The 14,598-nt window shown below is 40.9% G+C and overlaps 2 protein-coding genes across 2 annotated transcripts in view; one reads left to right on the forward strand and one right to left on the reverse strand.

The window, feature by feature from the left end:
- LOC105455922 (Krueppel-like factor 6) overlaps positions 1-14,598 on the forward strand; it is a 329,696-nt gene that overhangs the window by 13,981 nt on the left and 301,117 nt on the right. The gene's annotated exons all lie outside the window — the stretch shown is intronic.
- Positions 6,786-8,300, reverse strand: LOC105455929. The gene is made up of 2 exons (XM_011699638.1): positions 7,948-8,300; positions 6,786-7,464 (listed from the first exon to the last, which is right to left on the reverse strand). Exons 1-2 carry the CDS (start codon positions 8,248-8,250, stop codon positions 7,021-7,023), a joined length of 747 nt encoding a protein of 248 aa, XP_011697940.1. The 5' UTR covers positions 8,251-8,300; the 3' UTR covers positions 6,786-7,020.

The following is a 14,598-nucleotide window of genomic DNA, read 5'->3' on the forward strand; positions in this document are numbered from 1 at the left end:
ACGTACGTACGTACGTACGTACGTACGTACGTACGTACGTACGTACGTACGTACCGTACGTACGTACGTACGTACCGTACTACGTACTACTCTCTCTCTCTCTCTCTCTCTCTCTCTCTCTCTCTCTCTCTCTCTCTCTCTCTCTCTCTCTCTCTCTCTCGCTCGCTCGCTCGCTCGCTCGCTCGCTCGCTCACTCACTCACTCACTCACTCACTCACTCACTCACTCACTCACTCACTCACTCTCTCGAAAGAGATACGGATTGAAGTTTCAGCGTACTTATATATTTCCAACTTGTATTTCCATTTCTACGTGTGTCATAAAGTCGCGAATTTACTTGTTTGGAGTATAATTAAAAATGTTTCCGGCAACTTTCTATAATCTGTATCTCAAGTCTCACTCTCACTCTTTGTCCGTGTTTATTAACGTTAGATTATCAAGTTTGGAAAAGCGAATTTTGACACGTATCGTTTTAATACATTGCCGTATGACGGGAAAACAATCAAGATAAGTAAGCGTTTTGAAATGTGTATAAACTGTAATATATAATTACGATAATGTTCATGAGTCACCGATAAGCTATTAAACGCCGTGTTTTATGATTAATTAATAATTTGATTTATTATCAATGAATCAGTCTTACAAAATAATCTTCACGCGAGTATTGATTAAACAGCTGAAACTTTTATATAATAATAATGAAACGTGGTATATTGTACGTAAATATTTGAAATTGATCATCGAACTGAAAGAGGATTTTAAAAAGGAAAAATCTATATCTGTTACATACTATTGATCTTTTCTGAACAAATAATGAACCATAAATTAGTATATAAAAGTTTATAAATATTAAAAATAAACTATTGATTATTGAATAAAAGTGAATTTGATAAAAGAAAGAAACTTGATTTTTTATCAAGATATAGATTATTTTCCAAACTTGAATGACAAAAAAGGAAAACTTAATAATAAATATAACTTTGTCATTTTAATTCCTTGATTTTTAGTGCATAAGATTTGTGGGTAATTGATATAAGCAGGTTAATGGGAATTTTTCCCGTCGACTTGAGCAAATGACAAGTCGCAGTTTCAATCAGCGTCTTTTGATTGCAACAACGATGCGTCGTTCTCACGGAAACGAAGTGCGAGATCGTTCCTCGTTGAGGCAGTACCAGCACCAACCATGCCGTTAACAACTGGTAGACGCGTTAATGGGTTTCAGCTCTGTAAATACATTAAGACTGCTCGTCGCGCCGTTAATCGCCGTTACAACGCGTGCGGTGAGGGCATTCCTCGCGACTTAGACGCGTATATTAATCATCGAGTACGATGCGTGCGATTATGTGTAGGACGATTAATTTCGGCACGCCAAATGCAAACATGCATTTAGATTCCGTATCATTCGCGAGAAAAGAATTAGTCTTAGTACTTTTCAACGGCAAGTTAAATCGCGCGGTTCATACAAGTGCCTTATTTATACCGCTGACCGAAGGTCTTATGTAAATTTTTATCCACGACGATCTTTATTCGAGGTCGCCCGATTTTTATCTCACCGTTACATTAATTAAACTTGATTACAATCGATATACCCATATTAAAACATAACTTTATAAATATCTCAATTATAATATTTGTAATTTTTGAATTTTAAATAACTATACATATATCTGTCTTTAGATTTTCGGTTTGTATGGATCATATTGAAATGAACTCAATGAATGTACTCATTGCTTGGCAAATGATAAAAATATTTTCATACATTTTTGTTGCTGTATTTTCAACGAGTTTACGCCGCAGGCGGCTAGATGTTGAAAGGCGTTGCATTAACAACATGGAATTTCGTGAGAACATCTGGAAGCTATGCAACCGTCGGAATCTGCTTTTTTAGATGATTAGTATCTTGAGAGAAAAAGTGCATTACGATGCATATTTTTTATTTTCTTCTTGAACATGCAGTATATTTCCTCGGTGCATTTTTGCATATTTTACAAATAATAACGAAAGAAGAAGTATCTTTTAATCGTCACCACTTCGAGATTATTGAAAACAGAGCTTGATTTTACGATTTTCACGTATCGCATAGCACTTGAACGTCAATCACGATATTGTATTTCTTATGATACGTATTGTCATTCGGCAGATAGCTTTTCCGTGTCTTTGATTAATTTTATCGCTTTATCGCTTCAAAGAATTCGACGTAAATCAAATAGATATCGCTCAATTTTTCCATGAGGGAATACTTAAGCAATAGAATATTCCAATATTTGTTCGTTATAGAATACTACAAATATGCTTTTGATATTATTTAAGGAAAGTTAATTTCTGTAGAGGCAAATGAATTAAAGTCGCGAGTGTTGCTTATAATAATTACAGAAGCTTTCGCTATGAAAATCAGTACAAATCATTAATGCACGTGTCCTACTTAATATTGTTTGTCTACGATTTCAGGTATTAATATCTAATAATAATACCAATATTGAATTGACGGAATGTGTATCACTGGGATATCTTGAGCGTTGTGTTGCAGCGGAGCATCATTGATGTTAATGAACTAGATTGGAAAGCTGTCTCGCGCATTTGAAAGTTATCGAACGGCGAGAACGCACGATTGGTATTTCTCCCGTGTGGTATCAGCCAGTATCAGGGGACGTTTAAGACGAACACGATGCCGGTCGTGTATATATGCGTCCGCCGATCGCATAACGATGCCACATACGAAGCCAGCGCGTTTAATTTCATGAATGAAATCTAAATAAATTAGTACGCGCCGTGTTATTACAGAGAAAAGCGCAACTGATAAATCTCGTTGATAAACAATGCGTCAAAGAGCAGTAAAACGAGACTGCTATTTCTTTCAACAACGACGACGACGACTACGACGATGCGATATTTTTCCAAGGTCGCATGCCATTTCCTTGTACCAACCGTTCGTCGCAATGTTCGTTATCGCGAAAATCAGTTCATTAGGAACCACATGTCTCGTATCTAGATCCTAATGTAATGTTGGAAAACATGTAACATTTCTTTTGATAATATGCATGATAAGATTTTCGCGAATCTTGTACGTTAGAAATGTAGGATTAGCAGCATGTATTAATAATTAATTAGACGTGATTGCATCTGTTAATTGTGTCGTAAATACCCATTAGATAGTTTGCAATCTCTCGTGTCCGTTTCCCGTCTGGCCTTCTACCGCTCGACTCGTCGTCTGGGGGATAGATTAAACACGTCGATTCTATTAATATTTCAATAGTACCGACCAAATTAGGTGAAACTTCGATGAGTAATCGGTTTCCCCTTTGCCGCGATGCTAGTTTCAACGCCTGCTTGATCACTGAAAATGTGCATTTAAGTATTCCCAAGTGCAATTTGATGTTATCTATGCAATGTAATTATCATATTTCACACACTGCCTATCTCTCTCTCTCTCTCACACACATACATACACATATATACATATAGATTCCTTCGTCTCGATTCTGCTAATATTTATGTTATATTCGCTTTGCGATGCACTACGCATCGATTGCATTTCATTTCTTGTTTAAATTAGAAATTTCAAGTGATTAGATATTTTGTCGTAATTGTTTTTTTTTAGATAAGAAATGTACATATTTTTCTAATGATTTCTACTTTCCCAGTCGATATTTTATCATATCTAGCTATAATAGCTTTCCTGGGTAGTTCTTACTTTTCTTTACACATACTTCACGTTCTGTTAAGCTTTTCGTGTGATCTAATATTGAATATTACTGTATTCTCTATTCCTTTTTTGGAAACAAATTTAATATCTGTATTACATTCGATTATTTCGGCTAACAGTTGTAACTGAACAGTGATAAAATTTATATTTATATAAATTACATTTTCTTCAGATGTTGTAACAAGAATACTGTAATGATACAGTCAATGCGCGTGCGTTTTTTGTGTATTGAATTGCACGAGCGATATACTTACCATCTTTCTATTTCTTCTTTGTCGTTATCTATACCGTTTGCTAATTACTCGAATTGAATCGGAGTCTCCATCGTGGGACATTCTCGTCATCGGATGCTTCGTCTGTCAGGGGGAAACTGCATCGTGGTCGCCGCATACGTGGCAACGGCATCGGCGGCGACACGGACGGATGGAGTGGCTGGAATCGAGACGAGAAGTTGGAAAACAGATATTGATCGCTTGCTGGCGTACGCGGCTAGCTGTCCCGCGTATTATAGGTACTACGCGAATGCACGTGAGCGTTTGCGGACACCGTAATGACTGCTTGCGCCGGTATATCGCATAACGTCAATGATATTGCCACTTGAGTTTTGATCGAGCCGACCTACTGACATCTGAAATAACATTTGGCAAATGTCTTATCGCATATATATATATATATATATATAAACTGACTTCTTCTTAAACGTTAAACGAAATTAAACTTTATTCACGGCTTAACTTCTCGGAAGTACAACGCAATACTCCTTGTATTGGCTGCAATTTACTGTCCTGTTTCTTGATGATTGATATAGAACGACAGTTCTTCGGAACTTCTAAGAAACTTGAAACTTTACGAAAGTAACTTGAGTCATCAGAAATTCGAGCTCTAAAGAGATGGAATCTTTTTTATTTTTTAAACAAAACAATATTTTTATTATGCAGATGGGAAATTACCTTGGAAATTACTTATGTTCGATAAAACAATCGAACATTTATTCGATTCTTTTCTATACTACCATACATTCTGGACTACCATACATATTTTATAATACTTTTTGTCTTTGACTCTTAACACAAGAACTGGCTGTCATCGAGATTTAATTGGGATAATAAAGCCTCCTTCATCGTGGTACTCAGCGTATATCGCATGCCATTCAGAAGAGAAGACCCAGGGACACAAATCGTGCCTCTCGCGTGCAGTCAGATTAATATTTCCACGTTACTATCGAAGTTGTCCTATGCATGAATAGCGGCACTCGGTTTACGACTCGTATATGCGAAATCATAACCGGATTTTGTGTGCGTGCGTGAAGAGATAGATGAGGGAGAGAAAGAGAGGAGAGGGGGGAAGGGAATTACAGTTGAATTCCCCGTTTCTTCTCCTGTCGTACTGTTACTCGTAAAAAAAAAAAACAAAAAACGAAATGACAACGGCCAACATTATTCCTCGAAGGATTAGATGGACGAGTTACTATATACTTTCGCGTTCCGTATCTCGTATCCGATATCAATCGTACCACGCTCATTCGCGTTGAGCACACGAAACTTGCTGCGTTGCCCGCCCGAAACACAGCGGCCAAAGACACAACAGTTGTAACGCGATAGGAAGCTACGGGGGTTTAATTTGGTGAAGGCCGATACGCGCACGCGAGTACGCGCGTGCGTCCGTGCACACGTGCATACATGCGTGGATCATCGTCCCCCGGGAAATACGATACACGCGTGATATCGATACGGTAGTAGACGCCGCACAATGTTTTCGTTATGGTGCGCCGAGCTCGTTACTACGTTTCTGCACTTCTCTACCGCGTGTCCTGTACATTTCGGGATCGTGCACGTGATCGTGCCGCGGCCGTACGCGTGCAAACGTGAGTGCGTGCGTGCAGCATGCGTGCATGCGTGCGCGAGGCACGGCATGGCATCGAGCGCATGCGACGCACGCACGGGAAATGCGCGCTAGACCTGGCGTGCAGATATTTTCGGTTCCATCGATTTAACAAGTGGTGATAGCGCGGCGGATATTTTTATGCGCACGCACGTATGCGTCAACATTAATTAATATCGAAGCGCTGCGCTCTTAATGCTCGTTAAAGCTATTATCGGCTTGCAGTCGCGCCGGATGAACGCATGACGTACTGGCTTCCGGTGCACTTCGGGATTCCCGTGTCGCGACATCGACGTGACATCGACACGCTTACACTTACGGAGTAAATTACTGAAATGTACTGAATCATATAACCGAGAACTCTGTTTATTATATCGTATATACGATATATATACGGAGGGAGTCAGAACACAGTATATTTGTCGAGATAGCAATCTAATTACTAGCAGGCAACATGTTGCCAGCTTTGACAGAGCTATTACTCGTATAATTAATAACCGTGTCACAGTTGCTGTCGCTGTTCGATAAGTAACAATGTAAACAGTCAGGTAACGTCTAACTATCTTTGCCAAAAATATCGTCCGCGTTATCAACAATTATCATTTATGATCGAGCGATTTAATAAATTCAGAAAGGAATTAAGAGGGGAGTAGCGAATTTGCTGGCAGAGGGATATCTTGGCAGTTCTGACAGCAGTATCAGCTTTATTACCGCAGGCACACCGCGGGGCGAAATTGATGCGCGCGGCAGTAACTTTACACGACTGTAAATCACAAAAAACATTTAGTAGGAGGCAGTGTCAGATACCTTTCCGCGCACACACGCTTCCCCGATGGATACCGTAAAAATGCGAGACCGTAGCTAGTGTTGGCGTGCTTCTGCAGCACCTCACTAATAATCTACCTCTGCCTCTCGCGCGAAGCTACGCGGAAACGTCCTTACAAATCGTCCCAGGAATCATAAAATCGCTGGGCGTAATTAAACACGCGGCACGGAGCGCGATATTTTTCTCCGCGTGGCTCTCTCCGCGCCGTCGCGTTTTTCGTATGATTCGAAAAATACCGGCCATTTATCTTCGAAGGTAAATGTCCGTCTTTTTTCTTCGGTAAATTATCGTAGTTTCTGGTGGTTTTAAAACGTAATGTTTGGCATAAGATTTCAACGAAGTATAAAATTACGAGAAACATAACGCTTGGTATATAAGATTTCAGCGAGACATAAAGAATTATTTTCTGGAATTTCATTCTCAAGTAAAATATATCTTGTACTTCATGGCAATGGAAATATTCTTTTTTGTATTTTATGTGACACGAGTGAAATACAAGAATGATAAATTCGTTAATAAAATGAACACCGCGCGCATTTGTACACATTCATCTGCTATCATTTCGACGTCGAAATTTACCGAACATTATCCTAAATATATCATTAAAGAATTAATTAACGATATCGACTCTTTTCGATAAATTATCGCTGGTTTTTCGAAGTGGACCTGTGGTTTTCCTTCGTAAAATCAATAAATCGTGGAATCGCGGGCGCTGCACAGTCATTCTTCGCGTACTCGGTTTCCCGTCCGCACCTCTCTCCAGTCCTCGTCTCCTTCTCACAGGCCCCCTCCGAGAGCATTTGAGCCCGGCCGACCGAGCGATAATAAAATAATTCTCCGCCACAATAGACAATGCTCGGCGGGATGATAGTAATTCAAACCGGATAGAGGAAAAAGAGGCCGGTCGTCGTTTTCCGTACTTCCGCCCGGCTGGCGTATACGCTCCGGCGCTTCGCTCGTCCTGGGTCTCGTTCTCTTCTTGTGCTCCAGTGTTTTCCTCTTCCTCCATGCTTTTCATAACCTCGTGTTCGTCCACACGACCCGCTCTTTCTTCCTTTCACGGAAAATTTGTCATCGAAGAAAAATAATATGCGGATAATATTCTCGTAATTCATGCCGGCTAGACGGTTATCGCTGGACAATCCGGTATACGTTTGAGAGCAAGTTAGCATGATATTGTGTGTGTCAAAAGAAGATAAAATAAAAAATTTTGATAAGAAGAGAAGGAATGACTAATTTAATAATTAACGCTGGTAAGATCAGCTCTAACAAAATGTATTACGGACATTTATACGAGATTTTTAAATAAAATGTATAAATCTTAACGAATTTCACAGTTTGCTGCAGTAGAAATACCTGAACAATCAATCTCTATATGTTTAATCACGAAAACAAAAAGACGATAATGAGTTGAAGATATATAGAGAGATAGATTTTTCTGTGTATATTGAAATACAAATTAGTAAGCGACAAAAAATTATTCGAAATCTATATAATGTATTATATTTGCTTCAATTCTCTTTCCTTGCGAGGATACCTCGATGTTTATGCGATCGGCTGGCCATTCTTCGCGAGCGATGGTCCACGGGCTACCAACGCTGGCCGGCGATAAATTATGACCGCTGTATCGATGTCTGAGCGGGTTTTGCGCCCGGTAAAAATGCTCGCCGCAACGACGACGAGCGATAGTAAAATCAGCCGTTTCAGCCGCGGAAAGTACCGCGATAGCGGTTATTGTTATTGCGCTGCGTTTGTCATGGTAACGAAGTCGTAGCGCGACGAATCCCGCTTTAACGCGGCGAACCCGCGGCGAGCGAATGCGACTCGACCTTAATGACATCGTGAACGCGAAGGCGGCGAATTGAAATACGCCGTGACATCCTGCGGCGATTATGGCAGCGCTCGCGTCGGGTCATTATTCCCTTACGTTCTTTCGTGGCATTGCTAATCACGCAAGTATTAATGTTACTAGCAATTGCGCAACCTATTTTCGAATTAACTGTTATTGCGAAGATTGATATGCATATAACAACTGAATAGGTCGCAAAATGACATATTTCGATGATGTATAGCTTTCAATTGTTGGTCGTTTTATTCTACAAAGAGGAAGAACTTATTTTAAATTAATTCCTAGGAAGGGAAACATTTGGAATATATCGTTGGCATATTACATTAAATGTACTAAATGGTATTCTTAAAATAAATTGCAAATTCGTTCCGCACATTTGAAAATCAAAGAGATTCGAGGGGCTCGGCATGATCTATGTTGCAGCCAACGATTTGACAACAAAGTCTCGGCCAGCAGTATCACGAAGACGATCTGGCGACATTAGTAATGACCGGCAACGGCTCCGCAAGGTGCTGACAAAAGTACAGACGGTCATTAAACTAGCGCACTGCACGTTATTCGTGCTGCAAATTGTCCATCGCTGCGACTCGGGACCCCGAACTGTCCGGCTGGCGCACCAGATTACGATGGCCGGTGATAAAGTGCTCTCAGGTGACTGTCGCTTCGCCCGCCGTAATTACTTCCCCGACGCGAGAAAGGAGATCGTCGCTTGCGTCACCATGGCGAGGAGCCTTCGCCGACGGTACCTCGCCATGGAGACGCGCAACGAGTTTCTCCACGGCACTTTTCTCCCGCCGCGCTGCTACCGCCTTCTTTTTCACTCCGTCTCCTCCCGCCGTCCGTTTTGCCGGCATGCTCGTCCGCCGTTTCTTCCCCGTCATTCCGACTTCTCTTTCGTGCCGTTTCGAAGCAAGGCAGTCTTGGTCTCCTCCTCTTGGCGAGTCTTGGCGAGCGAGTTTTAACGAGAAATTAATATCTCGAGTAAAGTCGTCGACTGCTTCTGGAGAGCAGGATCTCTTCTTCTTCCTCCTCCGTGCTGGTATTGCCCGCGCGCCGTCTTGGACTTTGCTGCAGCGTCTTTATTCAGCCTCCCTTTCCGTTTTCTCCCCTCATCTAGCGCACCCGTTTCTTTCTTTGTGAACGATGCGCGCGATTCGCGCCTCATCTTTTTTTCCTCCTATTCTCCCATCCGGCTCCTCCTCACTCCACGACTCGCCGCCTCGTTTCTCCTCGATGTTTTCTTCCAGTGCCGCGTTTTCTCGCGTTTTTTACTACCTCCTACGCACGGCTGCACCCTTTATTATTTTCGTAGGCGTAGTCACCCGATGCCTAATTAGCCGTGCGACTCGGTCAATTAGCTAATTAATGCCTGTAGGAAACGTAAGCACACCGCATGGTTCACGTAACTAGGTTAACAGCCTCTCCGTATCCAGAGTTTAACAATAAGATTCTAATAGCAAATTAATTCTATAGTTCTCTTGGAAAGGCATTTTATCACATTATCTACTAAAATGTCCAATTGAACATATTTTTGATTGATATTTAATATTAACACTAACTTTTTTTCACGAAATTACTTTGTAAACGGTTTGAATATAATGTAATGACGAGCTATGAGAAAAATAATCATTTCATCATTACATTCCGTTCTTTAATTATAAAGAATCATGTGTTGAAAGCATTTTTTTTCGTGATATACTGCTTCCAGAATTATTCGATGCTTTCAAACCTTCAGTAATTTTATTCGAAATATTAACAGAAAGAGAGTTTATGAAATCATTAATTTTTGTTTACATGTTTTGAAAGCTTTTTATTTTTATATTTCCTCGATTTTTTTAAATTTGATAATTTATATTAGCATTTATTTATGGCGTTGATCACATCTATGTATTGTATACTATTTACCATTTTTATGAAAACTTGTTTTATTTATGTTTCTTCTCTTTTAACAAGAATCAACGAAGATTAATAAAATCCTCACGTGCGAAAAGGGCGACAGCCGTCAGTCTGAATTTCGGCACGAGCATTCTCATTCTATCTCTGTATCTCGTTTGCGGATACGAATCCTTCAAAATTTCGTAAGTTTCTTCGGCGACGTCGAGACGCGTCGCGTTGTCTGAAGAATTTTCTGCAGTTCTCATGTGGCTGGTGACATCACGATCCCCTTTATTTTTCCTTTAATGCCTACGCTGACGCATATTTTTCCACAACCGTAGCATTTTTCAGAATATCGTGGTCGAAGATTTACGAAACTTTTTTTTCTCCCCCCGGCCTGTACGCACACAAACACAGTTGTGTTTCTCGATAGCCGTATATCTCGCTCGTCGCGCGTGGTTAATACCAACTGTCGCTCAGTCATCGGCTTCTTCGGGGAGAGTTGTTGGGTCTTCTTGGCTACCACGACGTACAACATATCCCGAGTTGCGGCTTTGGCAGACATCTGGCACACATCCACGACGGATACTCGAAAACCCTCGTGCATGCCTGCTACATGCCACCTATACACAAGCCGGCATTACAGACAGTCGTTGTCGGCACGACGTGGATCTGGGTCTAGGTATTTCGAGCTACCGCCGCTCGCGAGCCGTGCGCGATTCTCATGCACACACGCGTGACGCAGAGCCTTTTTTTTACGTCGATTTATCGATGAGTCTATCGGAGCATCCTTCTGGAAAAATACACCTTGCCCTGGTGGTTTTACGTAACCGACGAGAAATAAAATTCTGGCTGGGTGCGAGAAAGTATGACTTGGCGGGCAAGATCGATCTTATACGGCGGAGTTTCGACTGTCACTTGGTCTTGACTGTGGAGAAGAAGTATTTTCCAATATTTGACAAGTTGGAAGAGCGTCGTGTTATAAATAAATATTTCGGTAGACATTTCATGGCGGTAAAAGGTACGTATCAATATGACGTTCTCTGAAATATGAACCGATACATATTGATATTTACCAATACGAATCCACAAACACATATTCCTTAACGCTTTTCGGAGATTTATCACAATCGATTTTCATTTTATCACAGAAAGAATCGAAGAATTGTAAATTACTTACTACGCACAGTACACTTCTAATATTATTTATTAGTAATGATCAAATAAATTAATATATACATAAGTATATAAGAGTTACTATTGAAATAACAATTAATATAAATATTTTAATTTTAATGATAAGATTAATTCTTATATCTCAATTTCGTAAAAATTGCGCAAAGATTTGCTTCTCGTAAAATATTATCGCATGTTTGATAACGTCCTCTGCAATCTTCAGCATTGTAATCCTTCTTAAAAGCAGCCGCCGGAAATTGCTCTTCGCCGAAAAGGCGTGCGTTGTCGATAAAAAAAATTTAACAGTGGGACGCATCCGTGTTTGCGGCACGGCGCGGCGGTCATAAAATTCGTCTGGCGCGCACATTATTCGCTTTGTTTAGCGCGAATTAAATCGCATATGTATTTTCGAGATACACGGAGTGCCATAATCGTCTCTATACCGCATTGCAGTCTCGGCACGTTCTTTGCCCCCGTCGCGTAGCCTCTGGTCAGTTTTGTCGCGATTTTTATGACGACAAATAAATCCTGATGTGTCGCTCATTAAGTTTCGCATCTCTCGCTGACTGTGCGATTGTGCCATCGGGCATCTCTCGCAATTTGCGAAGCTAGAACTCGTCTTCGGCGCATCTTGATTAGCTATATGATGCAATGAGATATCGCCGCGGTGTTTGCGAATTTATTGCGTATGCATTTATGAAGTCTTATGTTTGTGAAACAGCTGTGGACACAGGCTCGAACATCGCGGCAGGGGACGATAAACGTATCGTACAAATTATTCAGTAAGGATCGTGCTTCGAGAACTCTTTCGATCGTTTATTTTTGTCATCATATTTTTCTTCCAAGAATGGATGAGATTTTCTGCTTTTTTTTAGCTAAAGTGCGTCTGAAAATTTGCTTTCTTATATATTCATTCTTCCATGACAATTTGCTCAAGGCGATTTTTGGTTAAAGAATAATTTAGAAGAATTTTTAACAATGCCTGAAAACTGAACTTTCTATACACGAATAACTCGCGGGATAACATCGCCGACTTCGAATGATTTTTTCGAACGTTTTTACGGGGAGAACTGTTCTCGCTCTTCCTTCGTCCGCACTCTCTCTCTCTCTTTTTTTTCACTATCTTCCTCCTTTCTCTTCTTCGAAGAAGAGCACGTGGCGACCGTGAGTACTGTGGAACGTTTTCGCCCAGAAGCCACGTTGCGGAGGGAGCGAATTCGCTTTAATTTTAGACATGCTCCTCCGCCCATGCCTTGGGCAGGCCATGGTATGCATGGTGGTGCTCTCGGCAGCAGCCTTGGCATCGCAGACGCATTATTCATACCTTAATGAATTCTCTCTTGCCCTCCACCCCCTTTCCCCCGCCCATTTCTCTCTCTCTCTCTCTCTCTCTCTCTCTCTCTCTCTCTCTCTCTCTCTCAATTTTGCGACAACTGCATCCTCTGACTACAGACGTTCTTATCGACAACGAACTATTTTTGCAATAATGTGCCTTTTTTGCTTGTTTCTTTTACCGACTGATCGATTCGCTGATCGTGTTTCTCATCCTGTTGTTAACATATTCATATGGGTACACATTCGATATCTTCGGAAAATAAAGTATACGATAATAGAGGGAAGAATAATAAACTTATATACTCTTTAGATAAAGGCTTAAATTTTTAAGATATTTCTAAGAATAATTTATTTATATTTGATACTATTATCTGTTTCTGAAAAAAATCTGTTTTTCTCATACAATTTTTATTATATGTGTATATATAATAGCAAAAAAAAAAACGCTATGGCACATTTTTATAAAATGTATAATAATTACTTTATAACGAAACGTATACAAAAGTTTTCATATATTTTTGTAAGAATTAACGGAAGCTAAATAGTGGACATTGCAGGAATCCTGGTTCCGTATAATCTCCGCGATTTTTTTTTGTGAAACAACTTGAAGGTTGTAGCTGACATACACGAGGAACGCTGCTCGCTATATCGGATTTATCTTTTGTTGCACAGTAACAACGTAACACGTAATACTGTTATGAAAACTTTAGCAAGACACTGGAAAATGTAACGAGCGCGTTAGTTAATTTGGAGAATATATTATTTATTTTTCTATCATAACTTACAGAGGAAAAATATTATTGCACGCGCAAGAAGTATTTATAATTCGTGGCGATGTGGACGTAATGAAACAGCAAAGTATAGTACGCGTGACTTTATTTCTTAATTATATCATCAAATGGGACGAGTGTACGCTTGTTATTTCAACTTTCATATTTCGAAATGAGGTCCGACAGCGGCTTATCTCATGAAACGCAGTAATCATATTGCATTTATTACATAACTCAAAGTAATGTCCTATTTTTTTTCTATGCGTTTATGCACATTTTCGTTTCTCTCAACGCGTCATTAGTCTCTCATATAATTGCATAAAAATAATGCATAAACGTGTGCTCGTTAGCGTGCCGAGACATACATATATTATGACATATTTTCGCGCGAGATATCGAATACTTGATAAAATATATAGCCTTCTGTAATTTTCTCTTATCTGCACCAATCAAGAAATGGTATGAAATAATCGAATCGTCAAACTTTTTAAACGCGTAGTAAGTTATCAGAAGTATTCTGATAACTTACTGTACGTACAGCGTATGCTTAGAATCGATTTATCAAAGTGTTCGTTCCGAATAAGTTCGCTTACCAGCGAGGATGATCCTGCGGACCGTCTGTCATGGCAGTCACGCATCCTTGCGTCCTGTCCTCTCTTCTTTCGTGCTGCTCCGACGTACCGTTGCGGCGCCGCCGCGCCAGTGCAACGCCGCGGTAATTCTCCCGTACCGCACCGACTAGGAAAATTCCGGTGACCGGTCCGGAACAAGGAAGCCATAGGGGGATGGGAGCGACACACAGAATTCGTTGGTCGCGGTCGGTGCATCGCGTGATGCAGGCGCGCGCGATTCACGGCGTTGCATTTGCGATTCTACCGCTTCCGGTCTGCCAACGTAACGTGTTGTTGTAAGGAGGAGGCGTGGAAGACAAGGTAACCAGAATTCTGGTCCGCGCAAGAAGTGTCAACCTGGCCAGCGGTGCAGCGAGCTGGAGGGAACGAGGGTACGTGCGTGTTCGTGCCAAGGGCCGGAGAACCGGGGAAGTGGCGGAGGGGGGGGGGAGAAGAAGGGAAAGAAGCCGCGTAGGTGAATAAAGGGGGATGCAGTGAGATAGTATATGAGGTTAGTTAGCCGACCTCGTGCGCTGCATATTAAAAATATTCAAATGCCGTCGCCGCCCGGG

The sequence above is a fragment of the Wasmannia auropunctata genome, unplaced genomic scaffold (genome assembly GCF_000956235.1).
Source record: "Wasmannia auropunctata unplaced genomic scaffold, wasmannia.A_1.0 LD335828.1, whole genome shotgun sequence".
In the NCBI taxonomy this organism is placed as follows: domain Eukaryota; kingdom Metazoa; phylum Arthropoda; class Insecta; order Hymenoptera; family Formicidae; genus Wasmannia; species Wasmannia auropunctata.